Genomic DNA, 10,306 nt, shown 5'->3' with positions numbered 1-10,306 from the left:
TAATGTATTGGATCAATGCAAACCGAATGATTCTCTCAAATCATTCAATTTACGCACATGCGAGAAAATTTCCATCTCAAATGCGAAAAGTCGAATCCCCATTAATACTTTCTCAATGCGTGCAAAAAACCAGGAGAAAATTTTGCATGATTCAATTAGATAATTTTATTAACACATGTCCAGACACGGTTGTTTAAAGGAATTTCAAATTTACACAATTCTTTGCCTCCAAAATCAAATTAACCCATCGGTGAATCTTTCCTTTCAGCCGTTATTTTGCCTTATTTTTTATTATCTTTTTCGTTTTTTATCTCCATTTTTCGGTTTAACGCCTGCGCATGATTGCTACTGTTATTGGAGAAGACTAACTGGAGCCACAGTTTTTTTTTCCAGTATGTGAGTGCGTTTCTCCATTTCCATGAAACATTTCGTTCTCGGTTCGCCTGCCCTGCCTGCTGCTGCTGCCACTGCAGTTTACTACGTGTATCTTAAGTATAAGTTATTTAATTTATTCCTTTCCAATTACATTACATAGCGTTTTAGTTAGTTTAGCAGTGTTCACACTAATCAGCTCGAGCATGTAACCATTTGAACAGTGTTTGAAGGGACTTTTCCTCTGCCAACAGCTACACTTTGCAATCAATCTTTGTTCAAATAGATATTCTAGTCTTTTATGTCCACTGAGCAAACAATATCCATTGTCCTGCGGAGGAAAACAGTGTACGTGTACCATTCCCTACAGCTGACTGCCTCTATTATCTATACTTATCCACAGAAGGCGGAGCTTACCGGAGAGTAAACGGTTGAAAGGATTAAGGTCGATGGAGAAGTATGGTTCAAAAATTAATGGAAAATATCAACACGTAAAAGATCATTCCTTAAAAAACATTTCTATCTTCAGCTCTTAACTCTATGCTCTTTACACATGCAGAGACGCCTCCAGTTCCTTTTCATCGGTGATGAAATGTGCGCGCCTTGCTCGTAGAACGACAGTGCTTATCTTTTTTGATGCGATTTAATGTGTGTGTTTTGTTTTTAACCTTGCCAATCATCTCAGAATGGATACAAAAAAAATTATAATTCAATACAATTTCTCTCTAAGTTCTAATCTATATAAACGATCATGCTCTCATTACGTCACATCTTAAAACAAACAAAACCAAAAGCACGGAACGCAATTCATGGTGGTTTCGTTTGACAATTTTCTAAATCATAAACCATATGCTTTCGACATATCAACAAATGGAGCGCATTTCCAGCCCGTATCTTGCTGCATCTGTGTGATTTTATTTGCATCACCGACATTTCTATTCCTATCGTTGACTCTTGCACTGAGTGAAGGTAGAAATAATAACGCTTTAGCAATCAGAAATAGAGGGCAATAACAAAATTCACTACTTATTGAAAAAAATAAAAAGAAATATAGATGCACTCAAACTATTGGACGCACAATAACCGTCTGCACGGTGCACGGTCTCGTAAAATGACATTGTTGTTCATAAATAGATATCTGCAGGTGTAAGTATAAAACTATCACGATCGTGTACGCATCTTTTCATACGCATTCAAACCCTGCAATGAACAGGAACAGGAGGTAAAATTGAAAATAATGTGTAATATTTGCAACCACAAGGCCGGCGCAAAAAGCCTTTCCAATAATGATATTTTACGTAGCAATCTACAAGATCACACACGTTTACCTGTCTTGCTAGAGACTTATCCGTTACCTCGGTAACCAGTCAGATAGTCAAGTCCTCACTACAGAGGGCGTAGGGCAGGATCGATCCATTACATAATTTAGTGTATTCTGTATAAGAAACACTTTTACAGATAGCAATCAGTGTTTCACGAACGAGTCCTATTCATCAAGAAGATCTTACATTCAAAAATACAAACAATAAAGAATCATAGCAACCGAACGAACAAATTGTGTGCTGGTACACGGATTTACTGCACACGAAAGCAATATAATCCTCCTCTTCTCGCAACACAGATGCCATCTGAACGATCATCCCTACTGCATTACTTCCAAGGCTGCATCCTTCATCCTGCATTCAACCTCGCTCAAACACTCCTCTTGAATTAATCATTAACAAAGATAAAATGAGAGTGTTCGTCATTTCAATCTCTTTCTATCCTATGCTCACTTGACAATTAATGATTGGTTTTAACTTGCGTAAAATTGCAGTACGCTTCACAGGCGGAAAACAAATTAATTAATTGTTCAATTTTCCTGCTAGTAGAAAAAGCGCACGGTTGTGCACTTGAGCGATCTCGTCTCCCGTGTAGTAGATAGTAGTCCGATTGCTAGACGCAGGTTATTTTGCGTATGAGCACGTAGAGAGCTGTAGCATCGATTCTATTATTTTTCTTTTTCACGGTTTCTATCATTTCGTTGGCAAATCTCCACCGATTTGGCGTGAGATAGAACGTACCTGGCTGTTGCGTGCTTATTAGTACTGTTGTTTGCAGTTCACTGACGCTGTTGCCACTGTCGTGCACTGTCGATACATCTTTGTATATATATACTCGTTCTCTCTCTATTTGAAGATTTAATTTGCTTTCTGTTTAAGCTAAATACGCATAGATTTTCCTATCCTCGGGCGTACGAGCAAGATATTCACGTTCAATTAAACCTTCTATTCTTTTCTTAATTATCACCGGAGACGGCAGGAAACGGCTCTTTAGCTGCGTTGTCACATCGGATACGAGAAGATTGTGCTATGGAGAGAGAAGTGGAGACAAAATTAGCCTCTGTATAGAAGACTTTCCAATTTCCATCACTCATATACATACAGGCATCCTCTTTCGTGCCTTCATGATGCGCACGATAGCAGCTTCGATTTCATGCTTCCGATCTTCGTCAACCTTGCTCCGGGTTTCCTTACGTTCCGGTTCCGATTCGCCCTTGGCTGCGACAGTTTGAATTTTAACTCTGCGAAATGTAACAACAAAAATTAAAACACAAATCACCACTCTTCCAACGAAGGTAATTCTTCCAATGTAACGCACTTGTGAAATTTCGACACAAACGCATCGTTAACGTAGAATTCGTCCGTCGAAACGATATCCTTAGACGTTTTCGGTGTTCGAACCAGAAGTCGCTGCTGTTGTTTGCCCATCGAAAGAGACTGCAATGCGCGAATCAGATCTTTGCTAGGGATGTCTGTTTCCTGCTGAATGTCTTCATACGTCATTCGTTCACGATTGTTAAACAACATCAACACACACATCTGAAAATGATTAGTTGCAAAAGGAAGTCGATTACAGTTGAGCTTTCGCGGGACAATATTTATAAAGTTCAAACCTGATACGTCGATAATTGAAGCACATGTCGTTTGGGAGCATCCTGCGACGCAGCACCGACAGCCGGCGCACTGCTGCTTCCGGAAGATGGTGCCGTGCTGCTACAGTTGCCTTCCGTTTTCTCCTTTTCTGCCTTAACACCGTAAAATTCGGCATTCATGTACACCGTTCCTACAATAGTAAGAAAAAGTGGAAGCTGATTATAGCGGCTGTATCGAAATGCCCTGACAAAACTTACCTAACTGTGGCTGCAATGTCAACTGGCGCCCTGAATGTTTGGCCAGATAGAATCGTTTAAACGTTTCAAAGGCCTTCCGTGGTGCTGGTGGTATGTTGCAGTTTGGCGTTACAGACTAACGTGTGAAAAAGAACGTGTCAAAATCCCCAATAACGATCGACAAGTTGATCTACCACTAACTTACCTGTGTTGGCCAAAATCCTGTGGTTAGAATTCGAACCGTGAGTTCTACGCCTTCCAGTGCCGAATTGTCGTTGTTGATGTGATTTTTGAACTCCTCCATTACCGTGTTTGAAACGGACATATCCTTGAACATTCCTTCCAATTTTGAGGTAAATTGACAACCACATTCAGTCTGAATAAAACAAAAAAAAATGCATAATGAGTGTCGCCACCAAAGTCAGCTAGCTATCCGTACTGGAATTGAAGTTAACTTACCTTTAATTTTGATATCATGTTCTTCTCTGAATCATCGCTCACGGATTTGTTTAGCAGCAGCCTCTTCGCCAAATGAGCCTTGTAGTACCGCTCGAACACATCCTTCTCTTGCAAATATCTGAATAATACCATCGTTTTATCAAGTATGGTCTCAATTTCTTGCTCAGACATCTGAAATGATTCGATATTACATTTAAAATGTTCGTTCCACTCATCCCTATCCCGGCAGCATTAACACTTACCCCTTTGCAACCCTTTTTCAGCTTGTCGTCGATAAACAGTGACAGATACTCGGGCGATTTGCTGTTGAGATTAAGGAAGTGTTCGAAATCGGATGATATCATATTCTTGAATGTCTTATCGTTATTAAACGAATGATAAAGGAAGTGATCGGACCGATCCTTCAAATCTAGCAAGTTTTGCACGAAAGTGATTGGATTCGTGCTACCGTTCTCTTCCTCCTTCACCAAATCGCGACCCAGCGAGCGCAGGTTCTGTGACACACAGTCGGCGATCGTCTTAAGGCCACCGCTAACGCGCGAAAACAGCTTGTGCATACAGGCCAAATCTTCGGTCTTTGTGTTTTGCAGCATATACACAACGCCCGAGTTTTCCATCTCGACGATCGTACGCATATGCTTTTTAATAAGTTCGTCCTCCACTACCTCCACGATACGGCTTTCGGTGCTCTCGTCCAGGTACAGCTTGGCCCGTTCGGCCTCCTCCGTGATGCGTGCCTCCACTCGCCGAATGTAAACGCTCGCACTGTTTTCGGCGAGAAACTTTTGCGACTCGAGCTTGTAGAATGCGGCGGACTGTGTGAGGAACGGTCGCTCAAAGTCTTCCTCGTATACCCAGCGCTGGTTGATACCGAGCACCATCAGCATCTGACATGCATTCTTGATCGCGATATGATCGATCGCTTCACCTTTCCGTTCGCACATCACCATATTCAACAGCGTCTCTCGCATGTGATCTCTAATGCGCGGATAACGAACAACCTGCAACGTGTTATGATATAGTTAAAGTTTCATTCTCAAAAAAACGAATATACGGACGGGATATCGCATACCTGATCGCGGAAGATGTTCAACCCAAGGTTATACACATTATCGACATCGTTCTGTTGCACATAAACGCGATCCATGTACATCAAAATGTCCCGGATCATCACCATCGATGTCTGGTGATCATTCCAGCACTGGTTCAACGTTTGTAGGAAGCTGCAGTTGAAGCTGCGCAACACCTCCTCGCGTACCTTGGACTCCAAATGATGTGTCACTACCTCTTTCAATCCGCTGTACAACCGCTCACCATGCTTGTGCAGTACCATCGTGTACGCGTTTCTGTACAGCTCCTCAAATGAAAGGCCCGAGTTGTTTTTCTTCTGAATTTCCTGTATGGCGCTTTTCAACAGCGACCAAATCGACTCCACATACTTCTCATCCATTGTCATCTGGAAAAGCGAAAAGATGCGGAAAAAGTTTAAGTATGATCACAACCACAACTAGCTACAAAACTAGAGCGCTATTCGGTCACTAGCAGACACATTGCCTTACGATCCCTTTAACGAAGTTCATTGCGATCTGCGCCGTCCCGCGGCTCATCTTCCGCTTCCATTGGATTCGAAACATTGCGCCTTCGATCTCCCACCAGAAGGAGCAGACAGAACTTCACACTGCCTTCACCCCGAAGGGCACACATGCGTGCAATTTTCAGACCAACGCGACTGTTCGGACACGTACGAAACGTTTCCCCTTTTGCTGCTCCTTTCTTTTTTACACACAAACGAACAAAGAAAAACACACACGTGACAGGCGAAGGACCTCTCTTAGCTTCTGTGAAAATAAGAACGCATTAAGTAACGATGCGTTTCTAAAACTGTTCCAAAAGTAGACAAAATACTCCAAAAACTGTACGAACGAAAAGTTGGACTCAAGATCTTGCTATTACAGCAATCTCAAGAAGAAGAAAGAGAAATAACAAGTGCAAAACTAACGACGAAAGTAGCACTCTATTGTTTTGAAGTAAAGGAAAATTACTTTCTGATCTGTCGAAGTAACCAGTATAGCTTTGCAATGACTGCTGCGATGTTAGGGATATTGTTTTATTCGGATTTATCCGCTTCAACACGATAGTCGAGAAAAGAATGTTTAAAATTATGTGCAAACGTGAAATAGCGAGATTGATGACAAATAAGTTAACTACAAGTGGCCTATCCACTTCAATAAGGTAAACCCAATCTGATATCATCTGCAGAGCGATGCACACCATATTACATTGTGAAGATACATGGTTGTAAATCAGTACGATATTGTATTACTCACCGGAAAGGCACGGATCCTCATTTTGCCTTCCTTTTTCTGTGTTGATACACGACTCATCTTGGCGTTATTGTTGGCGTGTAACACCTACTCCAGAATGCTAAAAAAATTATACTATTTATCGGTATTGATCGTGAGTTGTGGTGTTTATTTCCTAGTTCATTAACTCGCTATTTATGTGCAACAGTAGATTCACAGTTTGACCGATCTATCCACCAAAGTTTGTCGATTTACTTTGGTGATCCTTTGTGGATGGTTTTACTGCACACACCGATCGTGACACAACACACACGCACACAACACAAAACAAAATTATCACTGTTACACGCACCTATGCAAATAAACTTTACGCCTACGCTAAGTTGCACTGATAAGGGAGCCTCCTTTCTAGTGGAAACGGAATATGCACATAGTCGCAAGGATTTCACGAGCTTTTTAAGTAAGACGTTGCCTCATTATCAGAACGATCGTTACCTTGGATGATCGCGAAGTATGCTTGGATTCAATTTATTTCCCTGTTTGTTTAATCTTCAATTACATACCACGTGCATTTACCTTATGCATTTATAATTTGCATGTATGTTAAAAAAATACGTATCGATTGACTGTAACAGATTGATTGACGAGGAGAAAACAATTCACCAGGTCCTCTTAATATACAGATAGTGTCAATGAAACTTCACCACGGGCCGAAATATCATCTCAGGATGCCCTTCGCAACATATGATCATGTCGGATTGTGTGTCTAATCATAAACCGATACATGTTATACGCGTCATTCGATAGCAATCACCAGCAACATTTGTTCCGAGGCCTTCCGCCTTCTCACAAGGGTTCTTCCTCACGAGCAAGCGCACTCTCAAGATAAGAACGCACGCAATAAACAAGATATCCTTCAAATTAAAAAAAGATCCAAAATCCACCAATCCAAGAGCTGCGGCAGTCGTAACTGTGATGCCTAAAACGAAAAATTAAAACATTTCGTTAGTAAGTTCATAATAACAATCACTGCGTAAATTGCATTCCGTACGACACAGTTGCGTTGCTCAGAGCGGTAACTAGATGAGCTGCATACGTTTTTCTTTGTGAAAAATGCCGGTCGCGGAAAGCAAGGCCAATGACACGGGGTGGAGGATTTTTCCCAAGGAGTGTGTTATTTATTATTGTGTGCTGGAATTGCTACAGCACATGCAAGACCGGAACGGGACGTGCTGAGGAGGATGGGGTATGTGTAGTTCGTAGCTTTGTGTATGTGTGCTTATGTATGTTGAAGTTTGTCCTCTTTCTTCCTTTCTTTGCATCGCAAATCAACCAAGGAGGAAAACGGTCCCCATTAGCACAGAATTCCTCATGAATCAGATACAGATGATGATGAAAATTGCGTGTACTCTCCATAGTATTCTAGTTGTCGAACTGAACACCTCTTCTCGCACACACATCCTGAGGTACACATTGTCAATGTTTTAGGAAACCCGTATTGGTTACTATCGAGTTTGAGAAAGAAAAAATCCCGTAGGCAGAAAAAAAACATTACCAGCCGTATCGGGGGACACTCGGTGTCTTTTGCATTAATTCGCCCATCGGATGTGGCTTACAGGGAACATCAACCTCGATCGAAAATAGCAACAAAAAACAATCATTTTCATCGTCATCTAAATGCCCCTTCATTTCCTTGCACTGCTGCATTTTCCTACCCGCGCCCGTTTCGTTCCTACACTCAACATTGTCGGAAAAGTCTTCTCTTCTAGCTTCTAACCCACCACCTTCTTTGTCTCCCTTGGCATCAGTTGTTCCGCTGTGCATTTGATCGGCCACCAGATTTCGATTCCACCTTTGCGTTTTGCTAATTTGCAACCATGCGCTTAATTGCTGTATCACTTTTGGGGAATTGTAGAACGATTGTTGGCTTTGACTGTGCCACACAACCACAACCATACGCACGACGATGTTGATGGTGAACAATCAATTCCATTTTCGATTCCTTCACCTGCATCGCCTCCAAAAAAACACATTCATTACACGTCGTTTTCTGTGGGTTGCTGGAGGGGTGATGATGGTCAACTTCTTCCGATACGCGTCTAGTAAAGTCCCCTCGCACTGATTCACCTGTTTTCCCACCCGCTAGATGCCATATCCAGTTACATATACCTTTTTCCACGGCGCTCGGCAGGCAAACAGGGTCGGGAAAAGGCTTACGGGCCCTTTTGTCGTCGATCCCTTTTACTTGTACGGAGCAAACAGCGAACCAAGTACACCAGGAAAGGAAAAAGGTGGGCAATGGGCACACACGGTCACACACTCGGTGCTGTCTCCGCTTTTCACTTCACTTCATATGCTGCCTTGTTCAGCGAGAACCTTTTCCCATCCAAACCGTACAACCGTGCACTCTGTATCCGTGTCTGGGCTCATGTCCCTCGCGGTAGAAAGGATAGGATCACTTCCTTTACGGCACTCGTAGCACAAGATCGCCGTCTGATGCTGCTTGAATTGGGTGCGAATTCATGAGCCGATCTTAGTTTTCATTTATAAAAAACGTTTTTGACAGACCCACGGCGACCATGTTTTCTTTCGCAAAGTTTGCCCAAGTGTGCGTGTTTGGTGTGTGCAAGTGTGCGTGAGAGATGGAAAAAGAAAGCGGATTATCTGTCATTCCACCGTCGATTGCTCGATCCGTACTGAGCTACTTTGCGTGGACACAATTGTTTCTTTGTAATTAATACTTCTTTCGTAGCTATGAAAGTAGGAACTGTCCATGTATCGTAGAGATTAAATTTATATTAAATGATTCATCATTACTAAATATTAGCCACACCACCTTTCTCCACCTGATCCAACAACGCTTGCAGGTTCGTATCGAACAGCTCACAACGGATCGGCATTTCGAGCGAGTAGAACGGATTCTTCAACACGTAATCCGCGTATAGCTCGTAGATTCGCCTCAGCAACACATCGATACCAGGCTGCATATTTTCCGCAAATATCATAAACTTCACACCGGTCAGCGTCTGGAAACAGTGTAGTCGGAATGTATCCGCTTCCAGCACCTCAATGCCGCTGCTCTTCGGTTCCGGACTTAGCTGGCTGGCAATGGCAAACAGTGGGTAAAACATGCTGGCCAGAAAGATCTTTTCATTTGTTGTCATTTTCGGTCGGCTGAATTTTAGCGACAGCGGATAGCTGTCCTTACTTTCGATAATTTGCTTCACCTCCCGACCATCCTCGAGGGCCGCCCCGTTTACCTGCATCCCATTCACGGCTATCAAATGATGACCCACTGCAAAAGGAGAAAGTTCAATTACTGTTGATTACAGCATAGTAATAAGCGACCATTACCATTAATTCCATCCCGCTGGCCGAAGGCAACGGAAATCCTTTTCGGTTCATACTCCAAATTAATATCCAATGGGTAGCTGAACGTTTTCTCTGTTTCTATCTTGGGCAGGTTGTGGTCCAGGTTGAATATTAACCCACCGGACTTGTTCACGATGTATACGCCGAAAATTACCATTCTAGTGGCCGTATAAATTAAACCGCAGATAAACACGTTCGCCTCCCACAAAAGACTTCTTTTCACAGCATTTTCTGGGCAGCAGTATGTAAACACAACTTCGCATCGACGACTCCTTGTTGACAGATGTCAGCTGCTGCAATTTTGAGCAAAGTTTTGTTCCTTTTTTCTTCACCTTCCTTTTGAGCAACTCGCTCTTTCTCTTTCTGTTCGAGTACGCGCACACACACTACCAACATTGCTCGAAATAAGAACACGTCGATTTAACAGATGATTTGTATCATTCCCAGTGGTTCCTCAGGTGAAATCCCAGCTCACCCTGGAAATTTCTATTCCCTTTCCGTAAGCTGTTTGCTCTGTTTCTGGTGACTAAACGATAGACTAACCAAATGTTCATCTACGTGTTCCGTTTTCGCACCGTTGGCACTATTATTTCGCCTAGCGCGAGCATTGTTGACACTTCCGACGCAATTTCATCGCTTCCGCGCTGGC

The 10,306-nt window shown here is 42.5% G+C and overlaps 2 protein-coding genes across 2 annotated transcripts; both read right to left on the bottom strand.

Annotated features, from left to right (window-relative positions):
- Nucleotides 1–152: 152 nt before the first annotated feature.
- On the bottom strand, nt 153–8,866 carry LOC128300685 (cullin-3). Its single transcript, XM_053036840.1, has 11 exons — nt 8,455–8,866; nt 6,310–7,264; nt 5,055–5,438; nt 4,225–4,983; nt 3,983–4,153; nt 3,729–3,899; nt 3,545–3,659; nt 3,308–3,477; nt 3,013–3,233; nt 2,797–2,935; nt 153–2,721 (listed from the first exon to the last, which is right to left on the bottom strand). Exons 2-11 carry the CDS (start codon nt 6,364–6,366, stop codon nt 2,569–2,571), a joined length of 2,340 nt encoding a protein of 779 aa, XP_052892800.1. The 5' UTR covers nt 6,367–7,264; nt 8,455–8,866; the 3' UTR covers nt 153–2,568.
- A 214-nt stretch (nt 8,867–9,080) lies between these two features.
- LOC128301899 (trafficking protein particle complex subunit 4) lies at nt 9,081–10,277 on the bottom strand. Its single transcript, XM_053038569.1, has 2 exons — nt 9,640–10,277; nt 9,081–9,580 (listed from the first exon to the last, which is right to left on the bottom strand). Exons 1-2 carry the CDS (start codon nt 9,812–9,814, stop codon nt 9,102–9,104), a joined length of 654 nt encoding a protein of 217 aa, XP_052894529.1. The 5' UTR covers nt 9,815–10,277; the 3' UTR covers nt 9,081–9,101.
- Nucleotides 10,278–10,306: the final 29 nt, after the last annotated feature.

This window comes from Anopheles moucheti, chromosome 3 (genome assembly GCF_943734755.1).
Source record: "Anopheles moucheti chromosome 3, idAnoMoucSN_F20_07, whole genome shotgun sequence".
Classification (NCBI taxonomy): domain Eukaryota; kingdom Metazoa; phylum Arthropoda; class Insecta; order Diptera; family Culicidae; genus Anopheles; species Anopheles moucheti.
The sequence above is the reverse complement of the archived record's forward strand: the minus strand, read 5'-3'. Positions and strand labels throughout refer to the sequence as shown.

What these genes read in the sequence shown, in the direction of transcription:
- LOC128300685 (XM_053036840.1), bottom strand. Translation starts at nt 6,366, where the DNA reads ATGAGTCGTGTATCAACACAGAAAAAGGAAGGCAAAATGAGGATCCGT. An exon ending in TGAGGATCCGTGCCTTTCCG is followed by an intron (nt 5,439 to 6,309) that starts GTGAGTAATACA and finishes TCGCTTTTCCAG; the next exon opens with ATGACAATGGATGAGAAGTA. An exon ending in TTCAATTATCGACGTATCAG is followed by an intron (nt 3,234 to 3,307) that starts GTTTGAACTTTA and finishes AATCATTTTCAG; the next exon opens with ATGTGTGTGTTGATGTTGTT.
- LOC128301899 (XM_053038569.1), bottom strand. Translation starts at nt 9,814, where the DNA reads ATGGTAATTTTCGGCGTATACATCGTGAACAAGTCCGGTGGGTTAATA. An exon ending in CCAGCGGGATGGAATTAATG is followed by an intron (nt 9,581 to 9,639) that starts GTAATGGTCGCT and finishes CTCCTTTTGCAG; the next exon opens with TGGGTCATCATTTGATAGCC.